The following is a 26,098-nucleotide window of genomic DNA, read 5'->3' as shown; positions in this document are numbered from 1 at the left end:
ATTAGATCCAATAACCTATACGAAAAATTGATCCCATAACATCAATGATTAGATTTAAACATAATAAAAAACACTTATTGGAAAAAAAAAATCACAGATTATCAAATATCAGGTCCAAAACATAATTAGAAACAATAAAATAACTAATCAAATTCAGAACACACTAGAACAATTTTATGAATTAGAATTTGAAACTGATCCATTTCTAGAACAATTTTATGAATTTGAAATCTAAAGTTATCCTTTTCAAAAAATAAAAATCTAAATTTATCACTAAAGCCCATTTTCTAAGTTTACTTTATTTGAATTTTCTCATAAAAGCCATTTATTTAAGCATATTTCCAAGTCCTTTTTCATAAAAAATATTATTTAAAGTAGAAATTGTACAATACAAAAATCATGACATAGCCAAAAATTATTCAATTCTTTAACATTAAAAAAAGACCCAAGATAATGATGTATTCAACAGGCATTGTACAGTACAAAAAAACACAGTAATGAAATGCCAAAGTCTTTAAACAAAAACAATGAATCACAACTCAAAGCCTAAGAAATATGACACAAATAAAGCATATTAAACCAATGAAATACATAAACCATATTAAAAAAATGAACACACTAAAATACCAAACACACATTGCAAATACTAAACACCTAAACCATATTAAATCTAAGTCAAATACTAATACACATTGCAAATAACAATCAAAAGGCCTCAGAACAATGCATCATCATTAATCCTTCAGAACATTGGGGATTTAATCAAAATGAATCATAACAGTATACCTCAAAGGAAACCAACCGAAAATATGAACTCAAAGCCACCAAACCACCGAGCCAACAATCTGAAACTCACAAAGACATAGGCAAGTGTATCAAAAATTTCATACCACCCGAGCAAGCAAACCGATAACAATCTCAATATGGCGCCCTTGTCAAAATCGAATAACAATCTCAATATATGGTGCCCCTGTCAAAACCGAATAACAATCACAACTAGGATAAAACAAAAAAAAGGATAACAACCATTCATTTAAACACAATTTAAACAAAACCATACCCATAGAAAAAATCGAAACCAGGAAGTCGTTTCAAGGGCTGAGACAGAGATTCAAAGATTCAGAGAAAGGAGACATCGATTCAAACATGGAGCCGGCAATAGGGGATAAGACAACTTGACAATGGAGGCAAATATTCAGATTTGGAGGCGATGGCAGTAGCTAAGAGTACTCATTGGAGGGAGGCGACAACCACTTTTCTGGGTTTCACAGAATGAAGATTGAAGAACCAAAAATAAAGAAAGTACCAATCCGATTGAACAGAGAGATGATCCAGAGAGATTGTAGTAGAGGATGTAGGATTACAAAATGAAGGGATTAACTTGAGTGAGGAGCAGCAGCAGTAGATGGCAGATCGACCATCTCGTATGGAATAGAGGAGAGATGAGAGTGTTGCTGAAGAGATGTGCGGCGTGAGGATAGGGTTAGAGAGATAGATGTATTATGTTTATAAATTATAAACCTTAAATAAAAAAATTAATTATTAATTTTTTAAATAAATAAATAATATTATTAGTGCCACATGTACATCCACATGTATCTCTCATTTGACATGTCAGTTTATTTAATACACCTCAGGAAACACATCATCACTCAAAAATTTTATATGTAAAATTTCTGTTAAAACTGGAGGGAAAAATAAGCGGCAGTGATAAAAAAATTTCCCTCCAAACTTATTCGTAGGTAAACTCATTACCTACTACTACTAATGGTAGGTAATGATATTTTTTATATCCTTGCGCCAAATCTATAAGAATTACCTACTAATAATCAGTTACAATAAATAAGCGTAGGTAAAAGATATCTTTAGCTACCAATAAATATATGTAAGTAACAAATATGTAGGTAGATGTCAGATTTGTTGTAGTGAAAAGAATATATAATTGAAGAAGGATTGAAAAAATGACATTTTTGACAAGATCAAGCCAAAAAATGAGGCCCAAACCGAAGCCAAGCCCAAGCCGTTTATGGAGTCCAACAAGCCACGATGCCACTTGGCACTCTTTGATTGGAGCCGAGTCGAGTTGACCACCTGTGCCGTCTGACTGAGCCACGTGCAGACCAATGAGACAATGACATGTGCCCCACACTGTCTCCTCCAGCATCTACAAGCTAACGCCACGGGACCAACTCCGCCTGTCGAAGCCTCCAAATGCCAACACGTGCCCACATTGTCCCCCACCATCTGACACCTCCTAACGCACACTGCCACTCGCTTCATGAAGCTCCTGCCAAGGTGACACGTGTCCATGCGGGGTCCCAAATGCTCCCTGCCGCGCCTGCCAGCTGCTGCCACCATTCTTGTAGAGCTAACCAATGTGTGCCACACAGATTTGCTGTCTCCCACGTCCCAACACCATTTTTCCAGAGCCAATTAAAGCATACCACTTGTCCCAGTTTGCATTTGATTTTGAAGCCATTTTCTCCACTTCCTAATGCACGGAAATACCAACTTTGGAGCAAAGTTTTCTCTATAAATAGAGAACCAAAACCAGTGTAAATGATAAGATTTTAGAGTGGAAAAATACACTGTTATTTTGTTGCTTTTCTTATTTATAGCCTAGTTTTGCTTGTTTTAGGTGACAAAAAAAAAATGAGTGAACTATTTTAGAAATATTGGTGAGGTTAGAGTATAGTTTTTGTACTTCTCATTCTTAATAGTGATATTGATTCTTTTCAGTGCTTCATCTCCATATCTCATTAATTATTTTGTTTCTCATCTTATAATTTATTTTATAAAATTATTTAGCATCTTTTACATAAGTTCAGTCATGCTTTTCTTATGTAACTTAGATTGTTAATTTATTTTAGCATATTTGTTATATTGTATGTCTTTTACTGCATTCTGTCGATGTAGGTATTTTGTCGCACTTTGATATATGATATGATATGCTATGAAATTAGAAGTTAGATTCAATTTAATCTAGATTAGTTAATTTGTGTTTTTAATATACATATTTTCCAGTTGCAATTAATGGTGTAGAATTACAACTGTGTTTTGAATTAATATCAATGTTAGAATAAGATTTACAACAATGCATCTCTACCTTGCCTATCAATTTAATTTTACAAAAAAAAAAAATCATCTCTTCAATTATATCATTTTTATATTTTTATCTAATCTTTAGTTGTGTTTTGCCTCTTTATGGATACGACATAGCTCGTTTACTATTGCGACCGCAAGATGAATTATTGGGTGACATCAAGCGCAAATATATCCTTTTGCATAGCTTGTTTCCAGCCATCATGTTTACGAGCCTCATCTATTGAAGTTGGTTCCTCATAATAGTAAGACCACTTTGCTTCACCTACATATACCTTAGGTTTAAAAATACCTGATTTCCTTCATGTAATCATATGATGTGTAGGTGCCAAGAGAGCAAACATTATCTTGTCTCAACTCAGGAGACTCAACTGCAATTATTACTTTGGAGTATTCTGATATGGAGTGTGAAACACTCTCAGAAGATGACATATGTGGTGGAGACCGAGATAGTGATGTGGGTATGTCTGGTGTATGTTGTAATGATGACTGATGTGAGGGTGAACCTGCAGGAGAAGTATCCAATGGAGCTTGATCAACCTGAGATGTGTCATTAAGAGAATGTATTGAGTGATCTTGGGATTAGATTGGAGAATTCATACAAGCTGACCATGAGGGTATGTCTACAGTGATCGATTGTTTAGGTATACGAGTATTGAGGAAGCCAGACTTGAAAGGAAAATCATCTTAATTGAAGATGACATTTCTGGAGATGTACAGCCGACCTGTGGTACTAAGACACTTATATCCCTTGTGAACTTCACTATAGCCAAGGTTTACACACTTAATGGAGTGATATTGAAATTTATGAGATTGATAAGGTCAAAGGCACGGATAACAAGCTGCACCAAAAACTTTAAGAAACTTATAGTTAGGTTTTCTACCAAAGATGACCTAAAAAGGAGACTGATTATTTAAGACAATAGTAAGGAGTCTGTTTATAAGGTGCACGGAAATTTGGAAGGAGTCCCACTAGTATTTCAACGACATATAAGCTTATGTTAAACCCATTTCCACAATATGTCTATGCTTTCTTTCAGCTCTTACATTTTGAGCAGAGGTATGAGGACATGAGTATCGAAATGTGATGTCACTATCTATGGCACAACAAGTGAAGGATTTAAATTCACCACCCCAATCCGTTTGGAGTGACTTGATTTTCCTTTCGAATTGGTTCTCGACCAATGCTTTAAGTTGGACAAATGCTGCAAGAGCATCAGATTTTGCTTTAAGAGTATAAATCCAAGTAAAGCGACTATGATCATCAACAAAATGAATGTAAAAACGAAAGTTTTATTTGACATAACTGGAGCTGGACCCCATACTATTTGTATTAATGCCCTAAAAGCATGTAAATACATTTTATTGAATTAAATTAAAAGAACAATTTTATTATATTTGAATATTATAATTATTGTTTGAATTAATTATATGATAATATCAAGAAAATTCCTTATTCATTCATAAGAGTATGATCTTGTATTAGTACGAGAGAATTAAAATTATATATAATGAATAAAATAGCGAGTAATGTATTATAGTAAGAAATCTTTAATGAATGGTTACTAGTGCGGTTTACTAAGCACACGTGATGCAAGTGATCTAGATTCAGATTACTGATGTGGACAACAACTTAGTAAATGTGCTATATATAATAGAGATTATTTATTACATGGCCGATAAATATTAATTATCTTTATAAACTTTCCCTTTGACATAAAGATTTGATTCTTATCACAATAGATGATCATTGGTAGATCAGTCTAAATCCTGAGTATTTATGAACTCCTGTTTGTGTTTATTGGATCTTTTGATTCACTCGTTAATGTTTCTTAGAATAATGAGACAAATGAATTTTGTTTTGGAGGTTCAATATCATGAATGGCTAGGAACATGAATTATAATAATGAAATTCATACTTTCCTAACGAATCGAATATTGGTTCCCTTAAGGGTTAATTCTGGAACTGAATAGTTATTGAGCTCAAATCTATAATTTGATTATAGATTAATTATTCGCTAGTGAATTAATGGTACTTAAGGTTCAAAAGGTAATTAGAAGGATAAAACGGTAATCATGACCAGCTCTAATTAACGAACCAATAAATGAAAGACATAACTACATTTATTGATTATATCAATGAACTAAAAGAGAAAACTCTATAACTATAATTCTATAAATACTTAGAGTGATATTCCATATTTATAGAGTGGAGTAATCATGGAATTAATAAATAAGATTATTGGATTAAAGAGTTTAAGTAATAATCTGGTTTATTGGAGCTTCGTATTATAGGTCCATGGTCCTCAAATCACCTCTGTTCTACACTGTCACATGTAAGGATGTCAAAAGAAAGATTTGTAGAGAGAATGACTTAATTGCAAAGGAATTAATTTTCCAAGGCAATGAAATAATTATGTGATAGTTATGGACAAATGATTAATTAAGAATTAATTAATTGATTATTTAACTATATAATTTTTATTTTGAAAAACTATAGGTTAAAATAAATATTAATCTTGTTTGAATTAATATATAAAATTGGATTAATAATTATCTTATTTAGAATAAGATAGTTATTTATTTATTTATTTAAAATTGATATTTTGAGATAAAGTTAATTTTGAATTGACTGATATTTATTATGGGATAAATATATTATCTTAAGTATTAATTAAATAAACAAATGAGAAAATTAGGGATAGCCCTGATGGTGTGGTCGACACACTCACTATAAAGTGAGTGTGGCGCTACACACAAGGTTTTCTTATCCCTGTTATTTGAATTTTGAATTTCAAATAATTTATTTTATTTAATTATTCCTTTTTAAATATAATTTAAATTAAATAATTAAATAAGGTTATAACTGATCAGTTTTATTTTAATAAAATAAAGATTAATTAATTTAGTTAATTATCTTTATAAACCTGAAAAGAAACAATACTTTTAAGAAGAAGAAGAATTTAATTGTTTTTCATAGTCTGTCAGACAATCTCTTTGAAACAAAAGCGATAGTTTTCTTCAACCTGAAAACTATTTAATTCATCTTCTCTCTATCAAACCTCTCTAGAACTCATGTGTTGAGTACATCTAGAGAGTCATAAATCAACCTTTTCAATACTACATGCCCACATACATCCTTGTGTGTTTGAGGATTGGTTTGGAAGATCAAGGTGTGAGCTTTCAGAACTTGGATAGGAATATCGTTGATTTCATACAAAAAGATTCGATGACACTTAACAGGCTACAAGATGTCATCTCTAATATGATTGTATGTGATTTAATATATGTATATATATGTGTATGATCTTGGCTGGTATTAATAATTATTATGAAGGGTCCATTCCCTGCTGCGTATCTTTAATTTGATCTTTTAATACCAAAACATACATCAGTATGGATTAGGTCCAAAGGATGCTTATAGCCCTAATCAGATAATATTGAGATTCTAATAATCATGCCAGGGCTTACAACCCAATCAAATAAGTGACTATTAAGTCATACTCTCAATAAATGACTAATAAGTCTATCTCTAGGGCTCTTAACCCCAATCAGATAAGTGACTGATGAGTAAGTCACAAACTTAAACCAGATGAGTGACTATAGAGTCACGAACTTGAATCAGATAAGCGACTAGTGAGTGAGTCACGAACTTGGGCTTCACACCCTTAGCCATGTGACGATACAGTCACCTGGGCCTTTTGATCCTGGATTTAAGTAACTAGCCTTTAAACTAGACAAGCGCTTTTGTTTTCATCGAACTTAAGGTCGGTCAAGCATTTCATGCTTGTGACGATAATGCTTATGTCGATTAGGTCTAATCTTTTCGGCTTGCGTTAAACACGCGAATACCGTTCTTGACTCATAAGTCAATACCATACGACCAGTGCTCAATACTACTGCCGAACTTGACTAATGAGTCACAACTTCACAATTAACTCCCGAGACTCACCCCGAGCCCCAAAATTAACTCTGTTATGACCAAACCGCTACTTTGCATTAAAAGATCGTCTCATGCCGAACAGCTCGAAAAAATCCACATTATAATGTGGCCTCATCATAAATCACCAACATGCATGAAGATATACAAATATGCCCTCAACTGACCAAATTACCAAAATGCCCTTATAATGAAATGTGGACCCACATGCATGCATTTATCATCATATAATAATATAATTCACACAATCATGCATATAATCATCTAATGGCATAATAAATCAATTATGGCCTTCCCGGTCTTCTAATCCAACCATAAACCTCATTAGGGATTTTGGGGCATTACAACTATCCCCTCCTTATAGAAATTCCGTCGAAATTTACCTGAACAACTTGGGATACTGACTCTGCATATCTAACTCCAGCTCCCAGGTCGCTTCCTCGACCTTGCTGTTCCTCCATAATACCTTAACCAAAGATATCATTTTATTCCCGAGGACATTGTCCTTTCTGTCAAGTATCTGAACTGGCTGTTCCTCATAGGAGAGATCTGCCTCAAGCTCCAGATCTTTGTAACTCAAAACATGAGTCACATCAGATACATACCTCCGAAGAGCTAAAACATGAAATACGTTATGCATGACTGACAATGCTGGTGGTAAGGCCAACCTGTAAGCCACTTGACCAATCCTCTCCAGGATCTCAAATGGACCTACAAATCTAGGGCTCAACTTTCCCTTCTTCCCAAATCTTTACACCCCTTTCCATGGTGAGACTCTAAGGAAGACATAGTCTCCCACTAAGAACTCCACGTTCCTACGCTTGGGATCTGCATAACTTTTCTGTCTACTCTGAGAAGCAAGCATCCGAGCTCTAATCTTCTCAATGACCTCATTGGTCCTCTGATTTGCCTTAGGGCCTAAGTATCTCCTTTCTCGTATCTCATCCCAATGAATGGGAGATTTGCATTTCCTACCATACAATATCTCATAAGATGCACTACTACAAAATTAGGCTTTCCCGACACCCAACCACGATAGTCAACTCTGTTGACTGTCGTAGTTTCTTAGCGGGACTCTACACCGACAGTTAAAAACTGTAGGCATAGAGACCAACGCCGATAGCTAATAACTGTCACCGTTGCTTTTGACTGTCGCTATTGACCCCAACACCGACAGTTAATTTGAGACCAACGCCGACAGGTAAAATGTGTCGCTATTGACCCCAACGCCGACAGTTAATTCTAGCCAATGCCGACAGTTAAAATGTGTCGCTATTGAGCTCAACGCCGACAGTTAATTCGAGACCAATGCCGACAGTTAATAGGTGTCGCTATTGACCCCAACGCCGACAGTTAATAAAATTCCAATGCCGACAGTCATAAAATGTCGCCAAAATTCAAATAAAAAATTATAATTAATGAAAAGTATAATTTTAAAAATATAACTAAATTATGTAAATATATATATTTATAAAAATTATTAAAAACTTTTAAAACTAGATTTTTTTGTTTATAAATTTTTCATATTGTTATTTTTAAATAATTTTTATATCAAAATTTAAATTTATTATTCTTTAACATATTTATAAAATTATTAATTATATTATTTTTTAATACATTTATAAAATTTGTATTAGTTAAAAAATAGTTGTTTTTTATTAATTGGAAATATATTGTAAAATTTTTAATGAAAAGTATAATTTTAAAAATAAACTAAATTATGTAAATATATATATATATATATTTATAAAAATTATTAAAAACTTTTAAAACTAGATTTTTTTGTTTATAAATTTTTCATATTATTATTTTTTGTATTTATATAATGATTTTTATATCAAAATTTAAATTTATTATTCTTTAACATATTTATAAAATTAATTATATTATTCTTTAACACATTTATAAAATTTGTATTAGTTAAAAAAAAGTTGTTTTTTATTAATTGGAAAAATATTGTAAAAAATTTAATGAATAGTATAATTTAAAAAAAACTAAATTATGTAAATATATATTTATAAAAATTATTAAAAACTTTTAAAACTAGATTTTTTTGTTTCTAAATTTTTCATATTATTATTTTTTGTATTTATGTAATAATTTTTATATCAAAATTTAAATCTATTATTCTTTAACATATTTATAAATTAAATTAACTATATTATTCTTTAACACATTTATAAAATTTGTATTAGTTAATTTTTTTTTTTTTTATTAATTGGAAAAATATTGTAAAAAAATTTAATATATAAATTTATTAGTTATGATTTTTTTTATTAATATTTATATATGTTTAAATATTTTTTTATTAAAACGTATTGGAGCAATATCGACAGTTAATATGTGTCATTGTTGGGAAAGATAATTTTTTATAAGGGGCAATGCCGACACCTATAAGCTGTCGCTATTGGACGCAATAACGACAACTTATAGGTGTCGGCATTGCCCATTAAAAAAAATTGGCTGTTAAAATTTTTTCCGCCCAAAATAACCTTAATTTTTCCCTCTTCCTTCTTTCTTTCTTTTCCCTCTTCTTCTTTCTTTCTTCCAGCCGAAAGGTCCCTCCACCAGCTGAAAGTCCACCAGCCGAAAGGTCCCTCCACCGGCCAGCCCACCACGACGTCGTCGACGCCGAACCAACCTCTCACCCGCCAGCACCGCCTCACTGGCTCTCACCCACTAGCCGAAACGTTCCGTCTGTGCAGCCAGAAACCAGCCACACCCCACGGTCTCTCTCTCACTCTCTCTCTCTCTCTCTCTATATATATATATATCTTGTCTTCTAGTTTGGGTTGTATTCGTGGGTATAGCTTTGTTTGTTATTGCTTGTAAATTAAGGGCGTAGCACCATTCCATTTTAGTTTATTTTATAATATATTAACATTGTTGTTGATTGTGGTTTTTATAATTCTGCATGAATGCAAATTTTGTATTATTTAGACATGCTTTATTTGTGAAGTTATAGGAATCTGTTATATGGTTTTATTAGTTTATTTTTAATTATTTACTATACAGCAGGAATCCAAGCCAGGGCATACAAATGTGGCTATATTAATAACATGATGACTAAGGCCATGTATTTGATCGTCTAAATTAAGAAATGATATAATCCTGTTAGCATTTGACATCACAAATATTGTTTTCCTTGACAAAACAAGGCAATTCTAATGGTTATATATGCATAAGATGTCTCTTTATGCAACTTTTACTTAATTTTTTTTAAAAAAAAAACAAGTATTGTTCAATAATTAGAAGTATGAAAAATTGGATGGGAGACATTTTCATGTAATTGAATTATTTTATCATTAGCTCTCCATCTTCAAGTCTTCATGTCCATTATTTTATCATCTTTAGTTTTTGCTCGTGGAGTAGTTTCTAGGTGGTTAGTATATCTTTGATGTTGTTTGCTGTCTGATCTAGCTGCTTGTTGCTGAAAAATCCCTTACCTGCAGAAAGATTTTAATATAAAAGATATCATTTGAATTTGAATATCTATAAACTGTACGAGTCAGGTGAAGCATGAGTGATATGGTTAAAAAATAAGAATTAAGCACTTGTATAATTTATTGGATTTACCAAAACACATACTCACCATGAAATACATGAAAGGGAAAAGAGTTGCAATCGGCAAGTCTGTAAAATTTAACCAAAAATATAATAAAAAAGAAACAAATATAGAGCATTATATTATAACCAGCCTACTCAGGTACACAATTGTAGATAATCAAAAGAAAGATACACTTATCAAACTTAGTGTTAATGAATTGAATAATGTGAAAACTGATCCAAAAGACACATCAATGATTGGCTCTTCAACTTTAATATATAAGAGAACCCAAAAAACTCACTTTTATGTACAGACAAATAAGTAAAGGTAGCATAGTAGTAGTAGTAGTACATGCAACAAGGGAAACAATGAAAACATAGAACAAATGCTTGAAAGGAATATCAAACAAAAACAAAAAACAGAGCATAGGGGCGTGAGATGAAGAAAATATAGTTACACAAATAGAGTGTGAGACATGGAAAAGAAACAGAGAAACATTTTACCAGTAGAGCCATATTCCCAACTTCTGGACTTCTCATCTGGTGTAGCCAGCCTGGTGAAATAGACAAAGCATTTGAATCTTTTTTTTTTACTTCTTATTGTGGCTCTGGTACCATAAATAAATAAAGAAAGAGAGAGAAGACTGAATTAGAGTAATATCCTCATACATTGTGTGAGCTCATATATAATAGTTGATTCACTGAACTTGATTCACTGAGCTCATCTATGGTGGCCATGGTTGGCCGTAGATGATGAAGACAACCATGGCCGTAGATGATGAAGACAAGAGAGAGAGAGAGAGAGAGAGAGAGAGAGATAGGGTGAAACGGTATTGGGTTTTGATAATTTTATAGTAACTTTTGATATATTTTAAGCTTAAGAAACCCAACTATTTATTACCCTCTTTCAATTTTTCTTTCTTTAATATAGTAATTAATTAAAGTACCCTACCTAACACTCAACTAACACTTACACTAAAGCTAATGAATGACCAGTTGATATTTAACTGATTGTAACGTGTTCTATTCTGATTGTAATGAATGGCTCTTAAATGTATATATATATATATTGATTATTATTATTGTTTTGTAGCTATTATATAAATATATCATCATCTCACTTAGCTTGGTAGCTATTATATAAATATACCATCTCACATAGCTTGGTAGCTTAGTATTATTATTCTAGAAAGTTAATGTTGACAGGGATTTAAACATAAACTTATTAATCTGTTATTTATTTTATTTCATGTTTTTAAAAAGACTCTTCGGGATAAAACTCTTGATCTCAGATTTTTGCTTCAGAAAGCAATCTAAAGTTCAAATAGATCATCTCAGGTATGTTTTAATTGTTAAAACTTATTAATTTGGATTCTAATTGTTTAAACATATTCAGAGGTATATTCTTTTATTCTTTTTAAAATTATACAAGTGTATGTTAGAGGAGTTTGAATATCTTAAATATTCATCCATAATGAAGTAGGTTCTGGGATTATAATTATGTGCTGCGGTGATAACGGAATATTGAGAACTTGCATGTCTTAGTGAAGTAGGTTCTGCGATATCTATATAATTGTGTGCTGAGGGAGATATAAGGAAGAAAAATTGTTTGTTGTTTGAATTGATTGAATTATTTGTATTGATATTGACAGATGGTTAGGTTACAAATATAGGGGAAGTGTTGTCCGTTTTAAATCATAAAAAATTGTATGAATGATTTAGATTATGAAAGATTAACGTTTCAAATTCATTTATATTCAAAGCTCAAGTAGTCATATATTTTGACTACTGCAAGCTTTCAAACCTCTGCAATGAATCTTCAAACTGATTTACTTACTCTTTAGTCCTTAAATATATATTTTTTAATTTTTACACAAAAAATTAAACTTTTATTTTTCTTGAATATTTATATCTATTATAGATTCTCTGTACACTTTTTTTTTAGGATTGAACATAGTTCTGAAAATATATTTTTTTGTGTGTACATTTTTAGACAAAATAATGGCAATCGATAAAGAATGGATGTCAGCAGATAGATTATCAGTGAAATATAAGGATGGAGTTGAGCATTTCTTAGAGTTTTGCGCAAGAAATGCTAAAGATCCGAATAACATTTGTTGCCCTTGTATTAAGTGTGGTAATATTCAAAGAATGAAAATTACTGAGATAAAGGGTCACTTATTTAAGTATGGAATAGATCAAAGTTATAAGATGTGGTTTATGCATGGAGAAAAAATCACATTTAGTAGAGAATCTCCATCTAAGAAGAATAATTGTGATTATGTGAATGATGATGAGAGAGATGACATTGCAGAAATGATAGGTGATGCACAATTTGAATCAGATTCTGATCCAGTGAAATTTCAATCCATGTTAGAGGATGCTGAGAAACCCATTTACCCTGGTTGTAATAAGTTCACCAAACTGTCAACACTTCTTAGGTTGTATAATATAAAAATCAAACATGGGTTGAGTGATAAGAGCTTTACGGATATACTTTCCTTTCTAGGGGAGTTATTACCCGAAAATAATGAAATGCCATTATCATTTTATGAGGCAAAGGAGACATTACGTTCGTTAGGCATGCAATATGAAAAAATTCATGCTTGTCCTAACGATTGCATCCTATATCGAAAAAGATTGGTTGATGCAAATGCATGTCCCACTTGTGGTGAGTTAAGATGGCAGAAGAAAAAGAATTCTGGTGAGGTTAGGGTAGGAGTTCCTGCAAAATTTTTATGGTACTTATCGCCTGTACCTCGTTTGATTTGACTTTATCGAAATGATGATCATGCTAAAAACTTAACATGGCATGCCAATGATAGAATACAGGATGGTAAACTTAGACATCCAGCTGACTCACCTGCTTGGAAGAGAGTCGATTGGAAATGGCCTAAGTTTGGTAACGAACCTAGAAATATTTGTTTAGGCCTTTCTGCTGATGGAATTAATCCACATACTTCCCTAAGTAGTAAATATAGTTGTTGGCCTGTTATGCTTGCCATTTACAATCTACCACCATGGTTGTGTATGAAGAGGAAGTTTACTATGTTGACATTGTTGATATCAGGTCCTAAACAACCTGGAAATGATATTGATGTATATCTAGCTCCTCTTATTGATGATTTAAGCACTCTATGGTATGAAGGTGTTGATGCTTATGATGCATATAGGAAGGAAGAGTTCAAACTTAGAGCTGTGTTGTTATGGACCATTAATGATTTTCTTGCGTTAGGCAATCTATCCGGGTTTAGTGTGAAAGGGTACAAGGCATGTCCTATCTGTGAAGAGAACACATGTTCTCAATATTTGAAGCACTCTAGAAAGATTTGTTACATGGGACACAGAAAGTTCTTACCCCGCGATCATGTCTTCCGAACATGGGAAAAACCATTCAATGGTTCACAAGAGTTTGCAATGGCTCCACAACCATTATTTGGAAGACAATTGGTTGAAAAGTTGAATAAAGTCCAATTCAAACTAGGAAAGCACAAATAGAGCATGAAAAGAAAGAGAGGACGTGAAAATGGTGAGGAGGTTCAAATTGATCCTAAGGTTTGTTGGAAGAAGAAGTCTATATTCTTTGAGCTTGAATACTGGGAGCATTTGGTCCTACGTCATAACTTGGATGTCATGCATATTGAGAAAAATGTGTCTGATAGCCTTATTAGTACATTGTTGAATATTCTTGGACGGAGTAAGGATGGAATTAATGCTCGACTAGATTTAAAAGATATGGGTGTGCGTACAAATTTAGCACCAAAGGTTGGTGAGAAACGAACATATTTACCACCATCTTGTTATACCTTGAATAAAGAAGAGAAACGAGGAATTTGTCATTGTTTGGCCAATGTGAAAGTTCCAGAAGGTTATTCCTCCAATATTTCGACATTGGCAGATATGAAAAACTTGAATTTAGTTGGGTTGAAATCTCACGATCATCATACACTTGTACAACATATTCTACCAATTGCTATTCGTTCTGTTTTACCCAAAAAGGTTCGGAATGCCATCACAAGATTTTGCTTGTTTTTTAAATCTCTTTGTTGTAAAGTGGTAGATGTTTCTAAGTTGGACAAACTTGAATCATAAATCATATACACTTTGTGCTTGTTGGAGCAATTCTTTCCACCTTCTTTTTTTGATATTATGGTTCACCTAACAGTTCATTTGGTGAGAGAAGTGAGATTGTGTGGACCAGTGTATTTAAGATGGATGTACCCTTTTGAAAGGTATATGAAGATTTTAAAAGGTTATGTTAGAAATAGAAGCAGGCCTGAGGGTTGCATTGTTGAGTCTTATATCGTTGAAGAAGCAATGGAGTTTTGTTCAGATTACTTGTCAGGTGTTTCAAGTGTTGGGGCATATCCATCTCGAATTGAGATTGAAATTAGTAAAGGTGGAAGAGGTGGTGTAGTTTAAAAAATAAATCAAGCTGATCGAGATGAAGCTCATCGCTTAGTCTTACAAAATATTAACGACGTTCAACCTTACATCGAGTAAGATACTTTTAATTCTAATTCTTTTGAACAATTTAACGATATAAGTAGTTAACTTTGAAAACAATAATGAAGTTTGGATCGCTCTATTTTCAAGGGAGCATTTCAATTGGATCAAAAGTTCCTATCCAACTAAGTCGAAGAATAAAAAATGGCTACAAGATGAACATTATCAAAATTTTAGCACATGGTTAGAAAATCAGGTAAAAAATTATTGTTTTGTGTTTCGTGGGCCTAGTTTTAAGTTAGGATGATATTTTTATATTTTATATATCTGATTTGTTTTTAATTTTTGTTTGTAGGTCCTAATTGAATTACGTAAAACACCTAATACAGTGTTAGAATCATTAAAATGGATATCATGAGGCCCTACATTTAATGTGATTAAATATCAATCTTATTATATAAATGGTACTAAATTTAACACAATGGATCGTGATAATAGTAGAAAGACACAAAATTATGGTGTTAGCATTGTTGCCAAAACTTTTCAAGTATCTAGTTCCAAAGATAAAAATCCCATAGAATGTGATATGACATTCTATGGAGTTATCAAAGAAATTTGGGATTTAGATTATATAAATGTTCGAATTCCTCTTTTTTTATGTGATTGGGTGAAGAGTGATAGCGGGGTTAAACAAGAGAACTTCGGATTTACATTTGTTGACTTGAATCGAATGGGGCACAAATCTGACCGATTTATAATGGCGTCCCAAGCCAAGCAAGTTTTCTATGTCACTGATCCTTTAGATTCTCGTTGGTCAGTTGTGTTAACAAGCCAACCAAAAGACTATCACCTAAAAGAATCTCACAACAGCGAAGTTTTACTCGAACAAGAAACTTTTGTGCTTGACGCACCACTTCCTGATGTCACCATTAAGGATGCAAACATTGGTTTACGTGAGGATGGTGAAGATTTATGGTTTGAAAATTTAGTGTTACTTGACAAATTAAGTGGTTTTTACATGAAAACACTCTTAGAACAAGGTACTTTGCATTTTGTTTTATCAACCTTTGGTGGGAAACCAATGCAATACTTTGTGAGCTAACTTTTATTATTCTTCAAATGTAGGTACACAAGTATGGATCCCCCTTTATCTGATGATGATGTTGACCCATTTGGCGATGACAATGATGAGATGGGTGAAATCCCACAAGAAGTTAAAATTTCGAAGATATATAGGGGCAAAACAGTTTGTGTTGACGTCATAAAGGCTAGAAGTGAGGGTCAAAAATTAGTGGTAGAGTATAATCAATTGGGGATATCAATTGGAAAGGGGGAAACAAAGATGGCAAGTCGTATTGGAGTGTTGGCACGTTGTCACATTCCTTTAAATATCGATGACTAAAGGTTGGTCCCAAATGAAACTAAAGAGCTAATTTGGCAGGAAATTAATGTAATTTTTAAAATTTTATTAACTTGTATATGAATGAACATATATAGTTGTTTATTAATTGATTAATTATTATTTTTATTTATGTAGGAGTCATTTGATGTACAGGCCACATCTAAAGCTAAAGTTTTGAGTGAAGTCAGGGACCGATGGAGAGATTGGAAGAGTTGGCTAACAAAAAATAAAGTTGAAAAGTACAAAGAAAAAGCTCCTGAACTCCTTGCCCATCCACCAGATGCATGGAGTAACTGGATCAAACAAGATGATTGGGAAGGATTCGTTGCTAAGAGATTATCTCCTCAGTGGGCTGAGCTAAGAAAAAAGAAACAAGGTGCACGGGCACAGAACAAATACAATCACCACACAGGATGGGGTGGTTACAAACAGATAGAGCAACAACTTGAAACAGAATTAGGCCACGAAATAACAGATTTTGATAGAGCTGATATGTGGTTAAGGATAAGAAAGGATAAAAAAGGTGAGTCAACTGAGGATGTAACATCAATTAAGGAGAAGATTGTGAGTATAATTTTACTTCTTTACTAATTAACATTTTTAAATGGAAGTTCGTATTAATTATTAACTAATTTGATTTTGTATATAGGTTGACTACAAACAAAAGGTAGCAGAAGGAACTTTGGTGGTGGAAGGATCCAAAGAAGTCCTAACATTGGCTTTGGGCACCCCTGAGCATTTTGGACGTGTTAGGGGGATGCCTAAAGGTGTCAGCCCTACACAATTTTTTAAGACACCAAAGCCTAAGAGAAAAATTCAGCTCGAAGTATCTACTTCAAAAGATAGCCGCATTAATAGGCTGGAAGAGCAACTTCAACAATCTGATGAGAGGAATCGTCGAACTGAGGAGAAATTAAATCAATTGATGGAGCAATTTAGATCGACACATAGCAATATTGGTGAGTCATCGCATGCATCTGGTTCTTGTGTGGGAAGAGCAACCTCTAATGTATCACCACCACCACCACCATTAGCACCATATGTTGAACAAGAGGTTGTTCCACCAGTACTAGCACCACCACCACCACCACTAGCACCACATGTTCAACAAGTGCTTGTTCCACCAATACTAGCACCACCACCACCACATGTTCAACCAATGATTACTCCACCAGAACCACAAGTTCCACCAACTATGCATGAGATATTCTTATTACCATAATCAACTTAGCAAATGTTAATGCTTAATAATTTCACTATTGTACTATATTAATTATTTCTTTCTAACGCAACATATTAAATGCAAGCTTGCTATCAAAACGAGAGACAACATAGTTGCATCGGGATACATCCTTAAGACTGATAGTAGAGATATCCATGGAAAAAAGATGCCTAAAGAAGTTGCTCGTGTAGTCATTGAGGTAGCCCACGATGAGATGGCTAGGCTACAATTTCCTAATTTGAATGCAGGGATCACTTTGGTAGGTCAAGCAGTTGGGGTACCAGTAGCATGGCATAAACATCTTATTATCGACGAAAGTGAGCAGGGAGAGGTAATGTCTATAAGTTTTTATCGCCTAACTTCTTTTATTTTGAAATTTATTTTATCTTAACTTTTCCTTGGGTCATAAGCAGAAGAGAAAGCAAGAAGATATTGAGGCAATGATACCTTCCACTCAACATCCACAGCCCCCAAAGCTTCCGCGTGTAGAGCCATTGACACAGGAGGTAGTGTCAATCTCTCACAATGATTCGACATCTATGTCAAGCAATTTGACCTCTTTATTGAAGTTTGTATCACCATGGGATAATGACTACCACAAGAAGATTAATATCCCATCGCATGTTTTTGGATACAACACGATTGCTACGCTTTTCAAGGATGATGTGACGCAATTTTGCAATATGGACAAGATTGGGAAAACTCCAATGATATTGTATTTGAGGTATATATTCATGTCTTTTATAATTTAAAGTTTGAATTATATGCATGTCTTTTATAATTAAATATGATTAATTTCTAGGTTGTTGGATGATATACTACATACCAATGGGTTGGATCATTTGTACGCATTTCAGCATCCAGGTGAAGTTAGTGTAGGTCATGAGAATAAGCGTGCCCAAGCACTTAAAGACCGATTCATTCAAATGGGCGAGAAGCAGTTCCTTATTTGTCCCTGGAATAACAAGTAAGTTTATATTGAGTTTTGAAATGTTAAGTTCATATAGTCATCTTCTAAATATTTGATTGTTTGTTTTCTAGTGAACATTGAATGTTATTGCTATTTCAACCTCACTCACATTCAGTGGCGTTCTTGGATCCCATTAACCTTCAATTACGCATTGAGATTAAAAATATAGTTAGGCTGTAAGTTTATATAAGTTTCATTCCTTAAAGTATATTATCTTTTTAATAGTACTTGTTTGCTAATTAAAAAACTTTTATTATGTATAGTGCTTTCACACTATATGATACAGAAAAAGGAAAAAGAGTTGTAAGTCTAAAGTATTATAGTCCAAAAGTAAGTAACATTCAACTTTATAACACATAAGATTTAAATTATAAGTATACTAACAAGTATATGTAATATATTTTTACATTTGTCTATGTTAACAGTGCCGACAACAACCAAAAACCACAGAGTGCGGTATCTACTGCATGAAGTATGCTAGGGATCTCATTTCACAACGAAGAACTAGAGCATATCTATCGAATAATGTAATAATTAAATGTGTTTACCTTTTAACTTTAATAAAGTTATATTTTAATTTCATATATATTTGACATGTAACTTATAATTTAAATTATTTGCAGTTCAATTCAGATTTACCATATACTGACGCAGAGCTTAATGAAGTTCAAGAAGAGTGGGCCAAATATATTCTACCGCAACTCGCTAAATGATGGCATGCTTTCTTAGTACCTATGTGAGGGGATTTAATCATTTTTTGAACTTTTTATTTCTTTTATTAGAAATTGTTAGAACTAATCAAATACAGAATCAATCTAACAAATTATATGTAGTTAATTTAGCTTTTTGAGGTGTATATTGCGCTAAATATTCATTTTATGACAAACTTTTTTGGAACTATGTATTTCTTTTACTTAGAAAGTGTTATAACTAATCAAATGTAAAGTTAATGTTACTAATGTTAATTTAATTTAATCTTTGATGTGCATTCTTTTACTGCAATTGCTACGTTGATTTTGAAACCAGGGGGCATTGACAACATATTTGCAATGTCCTCTGGTGTGGAAACTTTGCGATAGTTAAAAACTGTCACCATAGACAATCAATCCCAACACATAATAACTGTCGGGTGCATTTATAATGATAATGGCATTTTGGTAATTTGGCTTGCTGACGGCATATTTGTAAATTGGGTGCATATTGTAATTTGTGAATGAGATTTTATTATTATGGAGATATATTCGAGCTATTCGGCATGAGACGGTCATATATATGGATTAGCGGTTTTGTCATAACGGGGTCAATTTCGGGGTAATAGAAATGTTTATTTGGTGATAGATTAGGAATATTTGAGATTAGGATGGAATTCTGGAAGTTTTGACTATAGTGTCCCCGGGGATGTTTTCGGGACCCTGAGCACTAGGTTTTATTTGAGGTTACTTAAGCTTGAAGTAGCTTGTCAGATAAGAACGTACGTTAGAAAACCTCTCGTTCTCTCTCTCGACAGCTCGTTATACCGTTTGAGTATTTTTGAGGAAATCTTGAGTTCTAGGAGTCGGAATCAAGCGAGGATCGAGGCATAGCGATCCTAGGAAAGATTAGAAGCTTCTTAACTGAAGGATTTGACGGGAAACAACCCAATCAAAGGTAATCTAAGTTTTAAGTTTTTAAAGTTTTTAAGCTTAGAATTGGACTTTGTGAATTGTTGAGTTTTTGGTTAGTTTGAACCTTGGGTTTTGAGGGTTTTGGAGTATTGGGAAGCTTGGGAACTTTAATTTGATGATTGGGGAATGTTTGGGTATTTTTTTTGGAGGATTTGGAGTGCTTAAAACACGTTTGGGAATGGCCCAGGGTTGGGGGCCGCGGCCCTGTTCTTGAGCGCCGCGGCCCTAGTTCGATGAAGCAGGTGTCAGGAAATTGGCCTTGTTGGGCGCCGCGGCCCTTGCCTTAGAGAACCCTGGGGGCCATGGCCCAAGGTTCTAGGGTTGCAGCCCTTGCCCTGTTTTCACCCCGTTTGCTCGTTTTGACCCCGGGAACTTAGCTATGGGCCTCGGGAGTGTCCCTACTACTTGGATTAGGTTGGATTGATCTCTTAGAGGCTAGATATTGGTTTGAAAACCTTTGATTATCATGTTATTGATGGTGTTCCATATTTGGTTAAGATTAGGTGACCGCTAAGGGCTTAAAGGTTGATCATTCTCAAGGGTCGTTCTTATATTGGTTCTAGCTCGACTTTGAGGTAAGAAAACTGCACCCCATATGTAACATGCATGGTTATGTTTGATGCATGTTGGATGTTTAAATGTAAACATTGATAGCATAATGAATGCTTGGAAATCTTGCCCATTTTCATATGATTATTATTGAGGCATGCTGGATGATTAAGTGTGATGCATGTGATGCACGAAAGACATGTGGTTAGGGCATGCCATGAATGATGAATATGAGATTGGTCAGAGTTTGAGTCTCTGAGTTTGTGCATGATCATAACTATGCTAGAAACTATTTAGTAAGCATGCTGAGTGCACTATTCTTGGATAATTGGCATATGATACACATTGATAGCATTGCTTACTTGTGCATGGTACTGACTAATTAGTTAGATTTGGCAAAGGTGCTAGTATCAACTGTGAAGCTGTGACTCATTAGTCAAGTTCGGCAGTGGTACTGGGCACTGGTCACGTTGCACTGACTCATTAGTCAGAATGGCCTTAGCGTGTTTCACGCAAGCCAACAGAGATTAGATCTAATCGACTTTCTGCATTGAATGACTCAAAGAGCATTAATGCTGGACCGACCTCAAGGTCGATGAACATTATAAGCGCTTGAAGGCTAGAGGCTTACCCAACAACCACCCTTCCATTTGAATTAGTGACTTGCTTGTCAGTCACTCAGTATGGTTTACCCGAACCTATTGAAGGCTAGAGGCTCACCCAACAGCCACCCTTCCATTTGAATTAGTGACTCGCTTGTCGGTCACTCAGCATGGTTTATCGGAACCTCAAGTGTTGCGACACTCATCTGATTAGGATTGACTTGATAGTCCTCCAATCAGAAGGCCAGGATTTCCTATCCTGGATACCCCAGCATTTTTTTGAATGCATTTGCATGCTGAATAGAGCTGTGAATGCTAGGCATGCCAGATATGATTTGAGATCATGATATGACTGTTTATGAGCATATGAGTTTTCTTGATGGGCTTCGGCTCACGGGTGCTTTGTGGTGAAGGTAAAGGCAAAAGGAAGCTGGACCATCCTTGAGTTGGAGAGCTTAGGTGATGACGTGTACATATGCAGCTACTCGTCCGCCACAGCCGAGGTTTAAAGAGGAACTAGGGTTAAACCCTGTTTTGTCGCTTAGAACGGCCTATTGTAAATACTTTTCCGTAATAGACTCTGAAACTATATTCTTGGGATCCCAATGTATATATTAAACATTCTAGTGAAACGTTACATCTTAACCAAGATTTTTAATCCCTAAACCGCTAATCATACTTAGTTACACGATTTTGGCCAAATGACTCGATTAGCGAGTTTAGCACTGTTTACAAGGCACACTGTAACGGTCCCTGGAGTTGGGGCGTTACAACAACTGCCAACTCTAAATCATGAGTGGGATATCTCTGTTCATACTCCTTCAGCTGACGTGAGGCATAAGCAATCACCTTTCCTGACTGCATAAGAACACAACCCAAACCTTGATGTGAGGCTTCACAGTATATCACAAACTTCTCCTGATCTGTTGGAAGACTCAGAACCGGTGCTGTAATCAACCTCTGCTTCAATTCCTGGAAGCTGTTCTCACACCTATCTGACCACATGAACTTCTGATTCTTGTGTGTCAGCTCAGTCAATGAAGTAGCAATCTTAGAGCACCCTTCCACGAAACGTCTGTAATAACCTGCCAACCCAAGGAAACTTCTAACTTCTCAAGCATTCTTTGGCCTTGGTCAACCTCTGACTGCCTCAATCTTGTCTAGATCTACCTTAATCCCCTCTTTACTCACAAAGTGCCCAAGGAAAGATACCTGAGATAACTGGAACTCACACTTCTTGAACTTTGCAAACAATATGTGCTCCCTCAGTCTCTGTATAACCAATCTCAAATGTTGCTCATGTTCTGACTCTGACTGAGAATAAGCCAGAATATCATCAATGAAGACGATCACAAACTGGTCCAAATAATCCTTGAACACTCTATTCATTAAATCCATAAAAGCAGTTGGGGCATTAATCAATCCAAAAGACATGACTAAGAACTCATAATGTCCATATCTAGTGCGAAAAGCAGTATTTGGTATGTCTCCTTCCTTGACCCTCAACTGATGATAACCAGAACGAAGGTCTATCTTTGAGAATACCCTTTTACCTTGCAATTGATCAAACAAGTCATCTATCATTGGCAGAGGATACTTGCTCTTGATTGTTAACTTGTTCAATTCTCTGTAATCAATGCACATCCTCAAAGAACCATCTTTCTTCTTCACAAATATAACTGGTGCACCCCAAGGTGAGAAACTAGGTCTGATAAAACCCAAATCTAACATCTCTTGCAACTGTGCTTTAAATTCTTTTAACTTAGTTGGGGACATTCTGTAAGGTGCTCTAGACATTGGCTCCGTCCCTGGTGTCAGTTCTATCACAAACTCAATCTCTCTATGTGGTGGCAACCCTGGTAAATCTTTTGGAAACACATCAAGAAACTCACAGACTAGTCTGGTCTCTTCTATTCTTACTGGCATGACCTGAGTGGTGTTAATCACACTGGCTAAGAATCCTATGCAACCTCCTTGCAATAGGTCTTTATCCCTCAAAACAAAAATCATAGGTATACGGGGTCCGTGCACAGTACCAACAAACACAAAAGGATCTTCACCTTCAGGCTCAAAGGTGACCATCTTCCTTCTGCAATCTATGGTTGCCCCATACTTCACTAACCAATCCATACCCAGAATCATGTCAAAGTCAGTCATAACTAACTCTATCAAATCCACTGGCAATTCTCTGCCCTCCACTGTCATTGGCAAAGATCTGACCCATCTTCTGGATACTACCAACTCCCTAGTGGGTAATAAGGTCCCGAACCCCACAACATAATAATCACATGGTCTACACAGTCTATCAATAATTATACTAGCAACAAAAGAATGTGTAGCACCAGAATTAATCAAAATAGTATTAGGGGTTTGAACACTAAGAAGCTGACCTATAACTATTGAAGGTGAAGCCTCAGCTTCTGCTTGTGTCAATGCGAACACTCGAGCTGGGGCCGAGCTGTCCACCTTTCTGGTTTCTTCCTTTCTTGCTTTTGGGCAGTCTTTCTTGAAATGACCCACTGCCCCACACAAGAAGTAGGCCTTTACCCTACATTCCCCCCAGATGGCGCCTCTTGCACCTAGGGCACTCTGGATAAGTCTTCCAGGCGTCACTGCCACCCTGACGACCCATTGTAATACCACGTGGTCGCCTGTCAGGACCTAGAGCTTGGAAGGTATCAGGAACCTTCCTCTTCTGATCATTGGGGCCTCCACCCCTACCAGAACCCACAAATGGAGGACCTGTCCTCCTCAACTCTCTTCTGGCTATATTGTCTTGCCAGATCTTGTTCTTTGCGCTCTTAGTTGTTGTGAGCGCCTTCTCCACCACTTGTGCATAAGTAGTAACTTGAGCCACAGTGGTAATACGAACATCCCCGGCTAATCTAGGTTGTAGCCCCTGGAGAAACCTCTCCCTTCTGGTCCCATCAGTGGGCACCAGCTCAATGGAAATTTTTTCCAATTTATCAAATTTCAGGGCATATTCAGTCACTGATAAACTCCCCTGAAGTAATGTGATAAAATCTTCATCTTTAGCAGCCATGATGGCATTGTTGTAGAACTTCTCATTAAACAGAGTCTGGAACTCTTCCCAACTCAAGGCATTGATGTTTCTAGTTTGGGATATAACCTCCCACCAAATTCGGGCATCCTCCCGAAACATGTACGTGGCACAGGCCAGCCTCTCATTACCAGTCACCCTCATGAAGTCAAGGATGGTGGTAATCCTACTCATCCATTGCTCAACCTTAGCTGGATCTGCACTACCCTAAAAAATTGGAGGTTGCTATTTCCTAAACCTTTCATAAAGAGGTTCCCATTTGCTTCCAGCCTCAAGCAGCTGCTCAACTGTTGGCACCGATACAGGTGGTGCCTCAAGCAAAACTTTCCTTGCTGGAACTTGCTGTTGTCTCAGGAGGCAGGTTTCTTCTTCCTGCCTCAATACTCTGGCCTACAAGTCATTAAACAACTACTGCTAGTTGTCAGGAGCTAGCTGTGGAATCTGATTCTGGTCATTCTCTTGACATTGTCTGTTATTCTGGCCTTGATCATCCTGGCAAGCTGAGGAATCTGTCTGTCTTGGAATCATTCTTACAACTTAAACCTTGCTGCAATAGTCAATGCGGCCAGTTAGACAGTGATAACTAAACCTCTTGTTGCCTCATGGTCCAAGATCAATTGATAATCACCCATATTCCACAATTTATACAGATATACAAATGGATACATGATCATAGAATTTAGCATTTAACACGTATCAATTAATAATTCACAATGAACAATATTAATAAGTATGTTCTAGCAATATCAGTACTAATAAGCACGTTCTTGCTTATGATGCAGTAGTCAAGGCCTAACCTTATTAATGTATTTCATGTAGATAGGTAAAGCATTTATACTTTATTTAAGCAGTTAAATATATAACCACATAAATAGTTACCAAACCATGAGTCGAGCTTGTCTTCAGTGGCAAGTGTACATGCCCAGCCAGTCTATAGGAACCCTAAACCTCGGCACGCTGTGATACCAAGTTGTAACGCCCTGGTTACTCCAAGACTGTTACTGTGAACTTTAAACCGTGCTTAACTCGCTAAACGAGTCATTTGGTTATAAACGTGCATCTAGGTGTTATTAATAGGCTAAGGTGAAAAATCTCGATCAAAAGGAAAATATATATTATATTTAAAACATAAAACTGTACATGGGCCCATAAAAGTGTTTACAAAGTTATTTACAATTCAAAATGGTCATTGTAGTGTAAAAATTACAACCCGCCGACCTAAGCGGCAAAATATAGGGTTAACCCCTAGTCCCCCTGAGAAACACCTTGGCCGTGGTGGTCAAGCGGCCACATATGTACACATCGCCACCTAAGCTCTCCACTCAAGGCTGGGTGAGCTTTTCTTTCCCTTTACCTGCACCACATAGCACCCGTGAGCCAAGGCTCAGCAAGAAAACTCATTACTGCATGTATATAATATCAAATGATGATTATGATAATCATACTGGGCTTATAGCCCTAGTCAGATAATATTGAGATTCTAATAATCATGCTGGGGCTTACAACCCAATCAGATAAATGACTATTAAGTCATACTTTGAATAGATGACTAATAAGTTTATCTCTAGGGCTCTAAACCCTAATAAGATAAGTG

At 35.1% G+C, this 26,098-nt stretch overlaps 1 protein-coding gene and 1 long non-coding RNA gene across 2 annotated transcripts; one reads left to right on the top strand and one right to left on the bottom strand.

Moving 5' to 3' along the window:
• The first annotated feature begins 9,416 nt into the window (after positions 1 to 9,416).
• On the top strand, positions 9,417 to 19,610 carry LOC133801183 (uncharacterized). Its single transcript, XM_062239348.1, has 9 exons — positions 9,417 to 9,770; positions 11,852 to 11,926; positions 16,160 to 16,438; positions 16,572 to 16,959; positions 17,086 to 17,989; positions 18,072 to 18,382; positions 18,461 to 18,625; positions 19,054 to 19,155; positions 19,252 to 19,610. The coding sequence occupies exons 5-8, from the start codon at positions 17,825 to 17,827 to the stop codon at positions 19,097 to 19,099; spliced, it is 687 nt and encodes a 228-aa protein (XP_062095332.1). The 5' UTR covers positions 9,417 to 9,770; positions 11,852 to 11,926; positions 16,160 to 16,438; positions 16,572 to 16,959; positions 17,086 to 17,824; the 3' UTR covers positions 19,100 to 19,155; positions 19,252 to 19,610.
• On the bottom strand, positions 10,090 to 11,453 carry LOC133801184 (uncharacterized). Its single transcript, XR_009876770.1, has 3 exons — positions 11,093 to 11,453; positions 10,635 to 10,675; positions 10,090 to 10,488 (listed from the first exon to the last, which is right to left on the bottom strand). It is a non-coding gene; the product is annotated as an uncharacterized LOC133801184 (long non-coding RNA).
• Positions 19,611 to 26,098: the final 6,488 nt, after the last annotated feature.

This window comes from Humulus lupulus, chromosome 9 (assembly GCF_963169125.1).
Source record: "Humulus lupulus chromosome 9, drHumLupu1.1, whole genome shotgun sequence".
NCBI classification, from domain to species: Eukaryota; Viridiplantae; Streptophyta; class Magnoliopsida; order Rosales; family Cannabaceae; genus Humulus; species Humulus lupulus.
This window is presented reverse-complemented; position numbering and strand designations above follow the sequence as displayed.

Bases quoted from the DNA above. Each gene is read 5' to 3' on its own strand.
- LOC133801183 (XM_062239348.1), top strand. From the start codon at position 17,825: ATGCCTAAAGAAGTTGCTCGTGTAGTCATTGAGGTAGCCCACGATGAG. The intron at 17,990-18,071 runs GTAATGTCTATA...GGTCATAAGCAG, and splicing joins ACGAAAGTGAGCAGGGAGAG to AAGAGAAAGCAAGAAGATAT. The intron at 18,626-19,053 runs GTAAGTTTATAT...CTATGTTAACAG, and splicing joins ATTTGTCCCTGGAATAACAA to TGCCGACAACAACCAAAAAC.